The sequence below is a fragment of the Pseudophryne corroboree genome, chromosome 3 (genome assembly GCF_028390025.1).
Source record: "Pseudophryne corroboree isolate aPseCor3 chromosome 3, aPseCor3.hap2, whole genome shotgun sequence".
In the NCBI taxonomy this organism is placed as follows: domain Eukaryota; kingdom Metazoa; phylum Chordata; class Amphibia; order Anura; family Myobatrachidae; genus Pseudophryne; species Pseudophryne corroboree.
The window spans coordinates 394,333,146-394,347,580 of NC_086446.1; the positions used below are offsets into that span (position 1 = coordinate 394,333,146).

Genomic DNA, 14,435 nt, shown 5'->3' on the forward strand with positions numbered 1-14,435 from the left:
TATAATTTGGACACATGAACGCAGTTTTTTTCATAATTTTAAAATGTATTCACCTGTCACTTCTGCAGGTGATTAAGATTTTGGGTACAGAAAAAGGGAAGAAGAATAAAACAAATTTAATCTTCATTGCCGGAGAAAGAGTACTAAAATACGCTGCTCGGAGCTACAGCATGGAAAAGTCTTTAACGTCACTGTTAAAGTAAGGCATATTCTACAGTAATGTGTAATTGTGGACAAGCTTCAAATGAAGTGAGCTTTTAATAATAAACATAGGTCAGTCCGCACTTGGGGGTTAATTCAGACCTGATCACAGCAGCAAATTTGTTAGCAGTTGGGCAAAACCATGTGCAGTGCAGGTGGGGCAGATGTAACATGTGCAGAGAGAGTTCGATTTGGGTGGGTTATTTTGTTTCTGTGCAGGGTAAATACTGGCTGCTTTATTTTTATACTGCAATTTAGATTTCAGTTTGAACACACCCCACCCAAATCTATCTCTCTCTGCACGTTATATCTGCCTCCCCTGCAGTGCACATGGTTTTGCCCAACTGCTAACAAATTTGCTTCTACGATCAACTCTGAAGTACCCCCTTAGTGACACCTGGGCAGATCACGTTTATAGTCTTTATACGTATTACCAAACCAGAATTCATTATTACTTTGCTGAGATCAGAAGAGCTGACCTTCAGTGTGTGATGTTGCTGCACAAGTGGAGATTACTATCTGTGATGATGCTGCTGCAAAAACAACATGAAAATTAATTATATTATACTCCCCTCTCCCTCCCCACTCCAACTTGCACCATGCAATGTATTTTGAGTGTTGCTTGCAAAGTGTCGCTAGGCGTAATGGCCATCTCATGCTCGCCACTTGTTATGTTGTTGCTGCTGTTATTCCTGGGTGTAGTATGGTATGCCGGCGGCCAGGCTCCCTGCGACCAGCATACCGGTGCCGGGAACCCGACCGCCGGCATACAAACACCGTGGCGAGCGCAAAGGGGCCCCTTCCGGGCTCATTGCGCTCGCCACGCTACGGGCACGGTGGCGCGCTAAGCGCGCCACTCTCTTTTATTCTCCCTCCAGGGGGGTCGTGGACCCCCATGAGGGAGAATATATGTCGGTATGCCGGGTGTCGGGATTCCGGCGCTGGTATACTGTGCGCCGGGATCCCGACATTCGGCATACTGAAGACCACCCGTTATTCCCATGTTTGCACCTTGTAACACAGTATTGCTACTGTTTTCCTGTACAGGAACGGGCCTGAGGAGCATGTTGAAGCGGTGGAGAAATTGCAGAAATCTGCCAGAGCTCTTCAAAAGGTATGGGCATGGGTTGCTGATCTGATAATGGTTGGAGCCATAAGAACAATACAACACAATTGTCATGTTTATTTTAGACTGGACCATGCATGTTACTAGAAACAGAACAGCCATGTACTCAGCTTTATTATGAAGGTTAATTCACATTTGTGGCCTCTATTCATGTTACCATTGTCTGAGCTCTAAAAAACCCTGGATGGGATCATTGATGGGGAAATGCAGTAAACATGCACACAGGGTTTTTTTGAGTGGCAAAAAAATGGTGGAAAGTCAGCTGTACATGTAATTATTTATCCATGTCTGCCAGTCTTGTAGTTTTACACTGTGTTTTGAGTCTGTCAGACATTACGTTGTTTGTGGGCTATAAACTCAGACACTGGGGGTAGATTTGAACAAGTAAATCTTAAAACAGGCTGTCAGATTACTGCATTGTCTTTCTTGTGTGTGTGTAATCCATGAGGCCGTCATGCTCTGTGCCTGATCCCTACCTGTGCTATTAGGCCTTGCACATGTTTGCTCCGCAATAAGGTACCTTGTATCATAGACGTTCTTCAGATTTATCACCGTTAGATGAGTAGTTATGTAACCCCACCAACTATTGCCTTGATTGGTGACCAGCAGACTGTTGGCTATCTGATCAGTTTGCATAAAGGGCTCCCTTAATCCTGAAGCAGTGCCATGGGACGCACGTGAGGAATTTGCAAAACTATTGTGAACTACTAATGTATTATATATATATATATATATATATATATATATTTCTCTGACGTCCTAAGTGGATGCTGGGGACTCCGTCAGGACCATGGGGATTAGCGGCTCCGCAGGAGACAGGGCACAAAACTAAAGCTTTAGGATCAGGTGGTGTGTACTGGCTCCTCCCCCTATGACCCTCCTCCAAGCCTCAGTTAGGTTTTTGTGCCCGTCCGAGCAGGGTGCAATCTAGGTGGCTCTCTTAAGGAGCTGCTTAGAAAAAGTTTTTAGGTTTCTTATTTTCAGTGAGTCCTGCTGGCAACAGGCTCACTGCATCGAGGGACTTAGGGGAGAGAAGTTCAACTCACCTGCGTGCAGGATGGATTGGCTTCTTAGGCTACTGGACACCATTAGCTCCAGAGGGAGTCGGAACACAGGTCTCACCCTGGGGTTCGTCCCGGAGCCGCGCCGCCGACCCCCCTTGCAGATGCTGAAGATTGAAGGTCCAGAAACCGGCGGCAGAAGGCTTTTCAGTCTTCATGAAGGTAGCGCACAGCACTGCAGCTGTGCGCCATTGTTGTCACACACTTCACACCAACGGTCACGGAGGGTGCAGGGCGTTGCTGGGGGCGCCCTGGGCAGCAATGTATAATACCTTATTCTGGCTAAAAATACATCACATATAGCCCCTGGAGGCTATATGGATGTATTTAACCCCTGCCAGGTCTCAGAAAAACGGGAGAAGAAGCCCGCCGAAAAGGGGGCGGGGCCTATTCTCCTCAGCACACAGCGCCATTTTCCCTCACAGAAATGCTGGTGGGAAGGCTCCCAGGCTCTCCCCTGCACTGCACTACAGAAACAGGGTTAAAACAGAGAGGGGGGGCACTTATTTGGCGATATGTATATATGTATATTAAAATGCTATAAGGGAAAAACACTTATATAAAGGTTGTCCCTGTATAATATAGCGTTTTTGGTGTGTGCTGGCAAACTCTCCCTCTGTCTCCCCAAAGGGCTAGTGGGGTCCTGTCCTCTATCAGAGCATTCCCTGTGTGTGTGCTGTGTGTCGGTACTTGTGTGTCGACATGTATGAGGACGATGTTGGTGAGGAGGCGGAGCAATTGCCGGTAATGGTGATGTCACTCTCTAGGGAGTCGACACCGGAATGGATGGCTTATTTAAGGAATTACGTGATAATGTCAACACGCTGCAAGGTCGGTTGACGACATGAGACGGCCGGCAAACCAATTAGTACCTGTCCAGGCGTCTAAAACACCGTCAGGGGCGTTAAAACGTCCTTTTACCTCAGTCGGTCGACACGGACACTGACTCCAGTGTCGACGGTGAAGAAACAAACGTATTTTCCTTTAGGGCCACACGTTACTTGTTAAGGGCAATGAAGGAGATGTTACATATTTCTGATACTACAAGTACCACAAAAAAGGGTATTATGTGGAGTGTGAAAAAACTACATGTGGTTTTTCCTGAATCAGATAAATTAAATGAAGTGTGTGATGATGCGTGGGTTTCCCCCGATAGAAAATTATTGGCGGTATACCCTTTCCCGCCAGAAGTTATGGCGCGTTGGGAAACACACCTTAGGGTGGATAAGGCGCTCACACGCTTATAAAAACAAGTGGAGTTACCGTCTCCAGATACGGACGCCCTCAAGGAGCCAACTGATAGGAGGTTGGAAAATATCCTAAAAAGTATATACACACATACTGGGGTTATACTGCGACCAGCGATCGCCTCAGCCTGGATGGGCAGCGCTGGGGTGGCTTGGTTGGATTCCCTGACTGGAAATATTGATACCCTTGACAGGGACAGTATTTTATTGACTATAGAGCATTTAAAAGATGCATTTCTATATATGCGAAACTCTGGCATCAAGAGTAAGTGCGATGTCCATATCTGCCAGACGATGTTTATGGACACGACAGTGGTCAGGTGATGCAGATTCCAAATGGCACATGGAAGTATTGCCGTATAAAGGGGAGGAGTTATTTGGGGTCGGTCCATCGGACCTGGTGGCCACGGCAACAGCTAGAAAATCCACCTTTTTTACCCCAAGTCACATCTCAGCAGAAAAAGACATAGTCTTTTCAGCCTCAGTCCTTTCGTCCCCATAATATCTGCCCAGGGATAGAGGTAAGGGAAGAAGACTGCAGCAGGCAGCCCATTCCCAGGAACAGAAGCCTTCCACCGCTTCTGCCAAGTCCTCAGCATGACGCTGGGGCCGTACAAACAGGTGCGGTGGGGGGTCGTCTCAAGAGTTTCAGCACGCAGTGGGCTCACTCGCAAGTGGACCCCTGGATCCTACAAGTAGTATCCCAGGGGTACAGATTGGAAATTCGAGACGTCTCCCCCTCGCAGGTTCCTGAAGTTTGCTTTACCAACGTCTACCTCCGAAAGGGAGGCAGTATTGGAAACAATTCACAAGCTGTATTCCCAGCAGGTGATAATCAAAGTACCCCTCCTACAACAAGTAAAGGGGTATTATTCCACACTATATTGTGGTACTGAAGCCAGACGGCTAGGTGAGACCTATTCTAAATGGAGTCACTCAGAGCAGTGATAGCGAACCAGGAAGAAGGGGACTATATGGTGTCCCTGGACATCAAGGATGCTTACTTCCATGTCCAAATTTGCCCTTCTCACAAAGGGTACCTCAGGTTCGTGGTACAGAACTGTCACTATCAGTTTCAGACGCTGCCGTTTGGATTGTCCACGGCACCCCGGGTCTTTACCAAGGTAATGGCCGAAATGATGATTCTTCTTCAAAGAAAAGGCGTCTTAATTATCCCTTACTTGGACGATCTCCTGATAAGGGCAAGGTCAAGAGAACAGTTGGAGGTCTGAGTAGCACTATCTCAAGTAGTTCTACGACAGCACGGGTGGATTCTAAATATTCCAAAATCGCAGCTGTCTCCGACGACACGTCTGCTGTCCCTAGGGATGATTCTGGACACAGTCCAGAAAAAGGTGTTTCTCCCGGAGGAGAAAGCCAGGGAGTTATCCGAGCTAGTCAGGAACCTCCAAAAACCAGGAAAAGTGTCAGTGCATCATTGCACAAGGGTCCTGGGAAAAATGGTGGCTTCTTACGAAGCGATTCCATTCGGCAGATTTCACGCAAGAACTTTTCAGTGGGATCTGCTGGACAAATGGTCCGGATCGCATCTTCAGATGCATCAGCGGATAACCCTGTCTCCAAGGACAAGGGTGTCTCTTCTGTGGTGGCTGCAGAGTGCTCATCTACTAAAGGGCCACAGTTATGCATTCAGGACTGGGTCCTGGTGACCACGGATTCCAGCTTGAAAGGCTGGGGAGCTGTCGCACAGGGAAAAAATTTCCAGGGAGTGTGATCAAGTCTGGGGACTTCTCTCCGCATAAATATACTGGAACTAAGAGCAATTTACAATGCTCTAAGCTTAGCAAGACCTCTGCTTCAAGGTCAGCCGGTATTGATCCAGTGGGACAACATCACGGCAGTCGCCCACGTAAACAGACAGGGCGGCACAAGAAGCAGGAGGACAATGGCAGAAACTGCAAGGATTCTTCGCTGGGCGGAAAATCATGTGATAGCACTGTCAGCAGTTTTCATTCCGGGAGTGGACAACTGGGAAGCAGACTTCCTCAGCACGACCTCCACCCGGGAGAGTGGGGACTTCATCGAGAAGTTTTTTCCACATGATTGTGCACCGTTGGGAAAGACCAAAGGTGGACATGATGGCGTCCCGCCTGAACAAAAAAACTGGACAGGTATTGCGCCAGGTCAAGAGACCCTCAGGCAATAGCTGTGGACGTTCTGGTAACACCATGGGTGTACCAGTCGGTGTATGTGTTCCCTCCTCTGCTTCTCATACCAAAGATACTGAGAATTATAAGACGTAGAGGAGTAAGAACTATACTCGTGGCTCCGGATGGGCCAAGAAGGACTTGGTACCCGGAACTTCAAGAGATGCTCACAGAGGACTCAGGGCCTCTGCCGATAAGAAGGGACTTGCTTCAGCAAGTACCATGTCTGTTCCAAGACTTACCGCGGCTGCGTTTGACGGCATGGCGGTTGAACGCCGGATCCTAAGGGAAAAAGGCATTCCGGAAGAGGTCATTCCTACCCTGGTCAAAGCCAGGAAGGAGGTGACCGCACAACATTATCACCACATGTGGCGAAAATATGTTGCGTGGTGTGAGGCCAGGAAGGCCCCACGAAGAAATTTCAACTCGGTCGATTCCTGCATTTCCTGCAAACAGGAGTGTCTATGGGCCTCAAATTGGGGTCCATTAAGGTTCAAATTTCGGCCCTGTCGATTTTCTTCCAGAAAGAATTGGCTTCAGTTCCTGAAGTCCAGAAATTTGACAAGGGAGTACTGCATATACAACCCCCTTTTGTGCCTCCAGTGGCACTGTGGGATCTCAACGTAGTCCTGGGATTCCTCAAATCAAGTTGGTTTAAACCGCTCAAATCTGTGGATTTGAAATATCTCACATGGAAAGTGACCATGATGTTGGCCCTGGCCTCGGCCAGGCGAGTGTCAGAATTGGCGGCTTTGTCTCACAAAAGCCCATATCTGATTGTCCATTCAGACAGGGCAGAGCTGCGGACTCGTCCCCAGTTTCTCCCTAAGGTGGTGTCAGCGTTTCATCTGAACCAGCTTATTGTGGTACCTGCGGCTACTAGAGACTTGGAGGACTCCAAGTTGCTAGATGTTGTCAGGGCCCTGAAAATATAGATTTCCAGGACGGCTGGAGTCAGGAAAACTGACTTGCTGTTATCCTGTATGCACCCAAAAAACTGGGTGCTCTTGCTTCTAAGCAGACGATTGCTAGTTGAATGTGTAGTACAATTCAGCTTGCACATTCTGTGGCAGGACTGCCACAGCCAAAATATATAAATGCCCATTCCACAAGGAAGGTGGGCTCATCTTGGGCGACTGCCCGAGGGGTCTCGGCTTTACAACTTTGCCGAGCTGCTACTTGGTCAGGGGCACACCCTGGCTGAGGAGGACCTGGAGTTCTCTCACTCGGTGCTGCAGAGTCATCCGCACTCTCCCGCCCGTTTGGGAGCTTTGGTATAATCCCCATGGTCCTGACGGAGTCCCCAGCATCCACTTAGGACGTCAGAGAAAGTAAGATTTTACTTACCGATAAATCTATTTCTCGTAGTCCGTAGTGGATGCTGGGCGCCCATCCCAAGTGCGGATTGTCTGCAATACTTGTACATAGTTATTGTTACAAAAAAAAAAAAAAATCGGGTTGTTATTGTTGTGAGCCGTCTGTTCAGAGGCTCCTACGTTTGTCATACTGTTAACTGGGTTTAGATCACAAGTTATACGGTGTGATTGGTGTGGCTGGTATGAGTCTTACCCGGGATTCAATATCCTTCCTTATTGTGTACGCTCGTCCGGGCACAGTATCCTAACTGAGGCTTGGAGGAGGGTCATAGGGGGAGGAGCCAGTACACACCACCTGATCCTAAAGCTTTAGTTTTGTGCCCTGTCTCCTGCGGAGCCGCTAATCCCCATGGTCCTGACGGAGTCCCCAGCATCCACTACGGACTACGAGAAATAGATTTATCGGTAAGTAAAATCTTACTATAATGTGTGTGTAATGGAGATGGATGAGATGCTGGGAAATCACATGACAATTTTGTGTTATTTATATTTCAGAATAATTTGACTTTATTGCGAGATCTCGCTGTTCTTACAGCCCAGAATTTCAAAAACAGCACAGCCAGGGGCAAAGTATTCTCCTTACACAGGTGAGGTTACAATCATATGGCTTGTATTGGTACTGGCTGATGTGCCCTGTACACTGTATCACCCTCTACATGCACAGTTATAGTATTTGCACAATGCATATGACTCTGCAATGCCCGTACTCACACATAGTATAAGTGCCAAACTGTTCTATCAAATTAGCGAGGTTCTGAATAAGTTCTCCCTGTACGTGTATGCCCCATAAAAAAATACTTTTACTATATAATGCTGAAAAACTGAAGTCTGTGGGTCTTTTTATTAAACGCACCTCTCACATACTCACAATGGAGGCAGCTACTGTATTTTATACATCAAAGGATGGCTCAATCCAGTCGCACATTCAAACTATGCATATGCATGGTATAGCACATCCGCAGTCTGCAATTGCTTTCTGAGGAGCAGTTTGCAGATATCTGTATGATCCATCCACATTTGGACATAAGTCCAATTCAAAATAAGCCCCAGTATGGCTGCTTCTACTGTGTGTAGGCAATATTTATATATATAAAAATAGACGTATCTATGTATGTATGTTCCAACATAACTCTGGAATGCCTGGAGCAATTTACACCAAACTTGGTACACATATGACTTACAATCTGTAAAAAAATATTGTGGGGGTAAGACACTCCTAGCACCCCTAGGGGTGAGGGTGGGAAGGGGGTGAAATGTAAAAAAACCATAGTTTTCGGCATAACTCTGGAATGCCTGGAGCAATTTACACAGAGGCACACATGGATAGGAGCAGAGGAACCCACCGTGGAAGGGCAGAGGCACCCACGGGTAGGGGCAGAGGTGGAACAGGGGAAAGGCAGATTATAGGACAGCCTGCTGAATGAGCGCTTAAATCTGTAAATCCATATCCAACAATTCTCTCAACCATGAAGGCTGACATGAAACAAAGGTTGGTTGTAAATCACATTTCTCTAACGTCCTAAGTGGATGCTGGGGACTCCGTAAGGACCATGGGGATTAGCGGCTCCGCAGGAGACTGGGCACAACTACAAAGAAAGCTTTTAGACTACTGGTGTGCACTGGCTCCTCCCACTAAGACCCTCCTCCAGACCTCAGTTAGATTCTTGTGCCCGGCCGAGCTGGATGCACACTAGGGGCTCTCCTGAGCACCTAGAAAGAAAGTATATTTAGGTTTTTTATTTTCAGTGAGATCTGCTGGCAACAGACTCACTGCAGCGAGGGACTAAGGGGAGAAGAAGCGAACCTACCTAACAGGTGGTAGTTTGGGCTTCTTAGGCTACTGGACACCATTCGCTCCAGAGGGATCGACCGCAGGACCCGACCTTGGTGTTCGTTCCCGGAGCCGCGCCGCCGTCCCCCTTACAGAGCCAGAAGCACGAAGAAGGTCCGGAAAATCGGCGGCAGAAGACTTCAGTCTTCACCAAGGTAGCGCACAGCACTGCAGCTGTGCGCCATTGCTCCTCATGTACACCTCATACTTCGGTCACTGATGGGTGCAGGGCGCTGGGGGGGGGCGCCCTGAGGGCAATAGATAACACCTTGGCTGGCAAAATATACATCATATATAGTCCCAGAGGCTATATAGATGTAAAATTACCCCTGCCAGTATCACAGAAAAAGCGGGAGAAAGTCCGCCGAAAAGGGGGCGGGGCTTCTCCCTCAGCACACTGGCGCCATTTTCCCCTCACAGTTCCGCTGGAAGGAAGCTCCCTGGCTCTCCCCTGCAGTCTGAGAAAACTACAGAAGGGTAAAAAAGAGAGGGGGGGCACTAAATTTAGGCGCAGTATAGATATATATATATATATATATATATGTAATATATATATAAAAAAGCAGCTATAGGGAAAACACTCATTGATAGTGGGATCCCAGTGTTATATAGCGCTCTGGTGTGTGCTGGCATACTCTCTCTCTGTCTCCCCAAAGGGCTTTGTGGGGTCCTGTCCTCTGTCAGAGCATTCCCTGTGTGTTTGCGGTGTGTCGGTACGGCTGTGTCGACATGTTTGATGAGAAGGCTTATGTGGAGGCGGAGCAGATGCCTGAAAATGTGATGTCACCCCTTGCGGGGTCGACACCTGAGTGGATGGTGCTGTGGAAGGAATTACGTGATAGTGTCGACTCCTTACATAAAAGGTTTGACGACATACCTAATGTGGGACAGCCGGCTTCTCAGCCTGTGCCTGCCCAGGCGTCTCAAAAACCATCAGGGGCTCTAAAACGCCCGCTACCTCAGATGGTTGACACAGATGTCGACACGGATACTGACTCCAGTGTCGACGACGAAGAGACTAATGTAACTTCCAGTAGGGCCACACGTTACATGATTGAGGCAATGAAAAATGTGTTGCACATTTCTGATGTTACCCCCGGTACCACAAAAAAGGGTATAATGTTTGGAGAGAAAAAACTACCAGTAGCTTTTCCTCCATCTGAAGAGTTAAATGAAGTGTGTGAAGAAGCGTGGGCTTCCCCTGATAAAAAGCTGGTAATTTCTAAGAGGTTACTAATGGCGTACCCTTTCCCGCCAGAGGATAGGTCACGCTGGGAAACATCCCCTAGGGTGGATAAAGCGCTCACACGCTTGTCGAAGAAGGTGGCACTACCGTCTCCGGATACGGCCGCCCTGAAGGAATCTGCTGATAGAAAGCAGGAGGCTATCCTGAAATCTATATATACACACACAGGTGTGATACTGAGACCGGCTATAGCTTCAGCCTGGATGTGCAGCGCTGCTGCTGCGTGGTCAGATTCCCTGTCAGAAAATATAGATACCCTAGACAGGGACACTATTTTGCTGAACGTAGAGCATATAAAAGACGCACTTTTATACATGAGGGATGCACAGAGGGATATTTGCCGGCTGGCATCTAAAATTAGTGCAATGTCCATTTCTGCCAGGAGAGGGTTATGGACTCGGCAGTGGACAGGTGATGCAGATTCCAAATGACACATGGAAGTTCTGCCTTATAAGGGTGAGGAATTGTTCGGGGATGGTCTCTCGGACCTCGTTTCCACAGCAACAGCTGGGAAGTCTACATTTTTGCCCCATGTTCCCTCACAACCAAAGAAAGCACCGTATTATCAGGTACAGTCCTTTCGGCCCAATAGGGGCAAGCGGGTTAAAGGCGCGTCCTTTCTGCCCAGAGGCAGAGGTAGAGGGAAAAAGCTGCAGCATACAGCCAGTTCCCAGGAGCAAAAGTCCTCCCCCGCTTCCTCTAAGTCCACAGCATGACGCTGGGGCTCCACAGGCAGAGCCAGGTACGGTGGGGGCCCGTCTCAAGCATTTCAGCAAGCAGTGGGCTCGCTCACGGGTGGATCCCTGGATCCTTCAAATAGTATCTCAGGGGTACAAACTGGAATTCGAGACGTCTCCCCCCCCGCCGTTTCCTCAAATCTGCCTTGCCAACCACTCCCTCAGGCAGGGAGGCAGTGTTACAGGCAATTCAAAAGCTGTATTCACAACAAGTGATAGTAAAGGTGCCCCTACTTCAACAAGGAAGGGGTTACTATTCCACAATGTTTGTGGTACCGAAACCGGACGGTTCGGTGAGACCCATTTAAATTTGAAATCCTTGAACACATATATCAAAAAATTCAAGTTCAAGATGGAATCGCTCAGGGCGGTTATTGCGAGCCTGGACGAGGGAGATTACATGGTATCGCTGGACATCAAGGATGCTTACCTACATGTCCCTATTTACCATCCTCACCAGGAGTACCTCAGGTTTGTGGTACAAGATTGTCATTACCAATTCCAGACGTTGCCGTTCGGTCTCTCCACGGCTCCGAGGGTCTTTACCAAGGTAATGGCGGAAATGATGATACTCCTTCGAAGGAAAGGGGTTTTAATTATCCCGTACTTGGACGATCTCCTGATAAAGGCGAGGTCCAGAGAGCAGTTGTTGGTAGGGGTAGCACTATCTCGGGAAGTGCTACAACAGCACGGCTGGATTCTAAACATTCCAAAGTCACAGCTGGTCCCTACGACACGCCTGCTGTTCCTAGGGATGGTTCTGGACACAGAACAGAGAAAAGTGTTTCTCCCGGAGGAGAAGGCCAAGGAGCTGTCATCTCTAGTCAGAGGCCTCCTAAAACCAAAACAGGTGTCGGTGCATCACTGCACGCGGATCCTGGGAAAAATGGTAGCTTCCTACGAAGCGATTCCATTCGGCAGGTTTCATGCAAGAACCTTTCAGTGGGACCTGTTGGACAAGTGGTCCGGATCGCATCTTCAGATGCATCGTCTGATAACCCTGTCTCCAAGGACAAGGGTGTCTCTGCTGTGGTGGCTGCAGAGTGCTCATCTTCAAGAGGGCCGCAGATTCGGCATACAGGACTGGGTCCTGGTGACCACGGATGCCAGCCTTCGAGGCTGGGGAGCAGTCACACAGGGAAGAAACTTCCAAGGACTATGGTCAAGTCAGGAGACTTCCCTGCACATAAATATTCTGGAACTAAGGGCCATTTACAATGCCCTAAGTCAGGCAAAACCCCTGCTTCAAAACCAGCCGGTACTGATCCAGTCAGACAACATCACGACAGTCGCCCATGTAAATCGACAGGGCGGCACGAGAAGCAGGACGGCGATGGCAGAAGCCACAAGGATTCTCCGATGGGCGGAAAATCACGTGTTAGCACTGTCAGCAGTGTTCATTCCGGGAGTGGACAACTGGGAAGCAGACTTCCTCAGCAGGCACGACCTCCACGCGGGAGAGTGGGGACTTCATCCAGAAGTCTTTCAAATGATTGTAAACCAGTGGGAAAAACCACAGGTGGACATGATGGCGTCCCGCCTAAACAAAAAGCTAGAAAAATATTGCGCCAGGTCAAGAGACCCGCAGGCGATAGCTGTGGACGCTCTGGTAACACCGTGGGTGTACCGATCGGTTTATGTGTTCCCTCCTCTTCCTCTCATACCAAAGGTACTGAGGATAATAAGGAGAAGAGGAGTAAGAACTATACTCATTGTTCCGGATTGGCCAAGAAGAGCGTGGTATCCGGAACTTCAAGAAATGATGTCAGAGGACCCATGGCCTCTACCGCTCAGACAGGACCTGCTGCAGCAGGGGCCCTGTCTGTTCCAAGACTTACCGCGGCTGCGTTTGACGGCATGGCGGTTGAACACCGGATCCTGAAGGAAAAGGGCATTCCGGAGGAAGTCATTCCTACGCTGATAAAAGCTAGGAAAGAAGTAACCGCGAACCATTATCACCGCATATGGCGAAAATATGTTGCGTGGTGTGAGGCCAGGAAGGCCCCAACGGAAGAATTTCAGCTGGGCCGGTTCCTGCACTTCCCACAGTCAGGGGTGACTATGGGCCTTAAATTGGGTTCCATTAAGGTCCAGATTTCGGCTCTATCGATTTTCTTCCAGAGAGAATTGGCTTCACTACCTGAAGTTCAGACTTTTGTTAAGGGAGTGCTGCATATTCAGCCCCCTTTTGTGCCTCCAGTGGCACCTTGGGATCTCAACGTGGTGTTGGATTTCCTAAAGTCACATTGGTTTGAGCCACTGAAAACCGTGGATTTAAAATATCTCACGTGGAAAGTGGTCATGTTGTTGGCCTTGGCTTCGGCCAGGCGGGTTTCAGAATTGGCGGCTTTGTCATGTAAAAGCCCTTATCTGATTTTCCATATGGATAGGGCAGAATTGAGGACACGTCCCCAGTTTCTCCCCAAAGTGGTATCAGCTTTTCATCTGAACCAACCTATCGTGGTGCCTGCGGCTACGAATGACTTGGAGGCTTCCAAGTTGTTGGATGTAGTCAGGGCCCTAAAAATTTATGTTTCCAGGACAGCTGGAGTCAGGAAGACTGACTCGCTTTTTATTGTGTATGCGCCCAACAAGTTGGGTGCACCTGCTTCTAAGCAGACTATTGCTCGCTGGATCTGTAGTACGATTCAGCTTGCACATTCTGCGGCTGGACTGCCGCATCCTAAATCAGTAAAAGCCCATTCCACAAGGAAGGTGGGCTCTTCTTGGGCGGCTGCCCGAGGGGTCTCGGCTCTTCAACTTTGCCGAGCTGCTACTTGGTCAGGGGCAAACACGTTTGCTAAATTCTACAAATTTGATACCCTGGCTGAGGAGGACCTTGAGTTCTCTCATTCGGTGCTGCAGAGTCATCCGCACTCTCCCGCCCGTTTGGGAGCTTTGGTATAATCCCCATGGTCCTTACGGAGTCCCCAGCATCCACTTAGGACGTTAGAGAAAATAAGAATTTACTCACCGGTAATTCTATTTCTCATAGTCCGTAGTGGATGCTGGGCGCCCATCCCAAGTGCGGATTGTCTGCAATACTTGTATATAGTTATTGCTTAACTAAAGGGTTATTGTTGAGCTATCTGTTGAGAGGCTCAGTTGTTATCATGCTGTTAACTGGGTATTGTATCACGAGTTATACGGTGTGATTGGTGTGGCTGGTATAAGTCTTACCCGGGATTCAAAATCCTTCCTAATTGTGTCAGCTCTTCCGGGCACAGTATCCTAACTGAGGTCTGGAGGAGGGTCTTAGTGGGAGGAGCCAGTGCACACCAGTAGTCTAAAAGCTTTCTTTGTAGTTGTGCCCAGTCTCCTGCGGAGCCGCTAATCCCCATGGTCCTTACGGAGTCCCCAGCATCCACTACGGACTATGAGAAATAGAATTACCGGTGAGTAAATTCTTATTTTTTGAGTGTGCCCATTTTCCAGGATTCCG

General features: G+C 48.5%; 1 protein-coding gene across 1 annotated transcript in view; it reads left to right on the top strand.

Annotated features, from left to right (window-relative positions):
* The window catches only part of AARSD1 (alanyl-tRNA synthetase domain containing 1), a 166,175-nt gene that overhangs the window by 102,166 nt on the left and 49,574 nt on the right, over nt 1-14,435 (top strand). Inside the window, exons 13-15 of the mRNA XM_063963181.1 lie at nt 69-199; nt 1,249-1,315; nt 7,675-7,766. Of these exons, the coding sequence (XP_063819251.1) occupies nt 69-199; nt 1,249-1,315; nt 7,675-7,766 (290 nt within the window). The remainder of the gene's footprint in view (nt 1-68; nt 200-1,248; nt 1,316-7,674; nt 7,767-14,435) is intronic.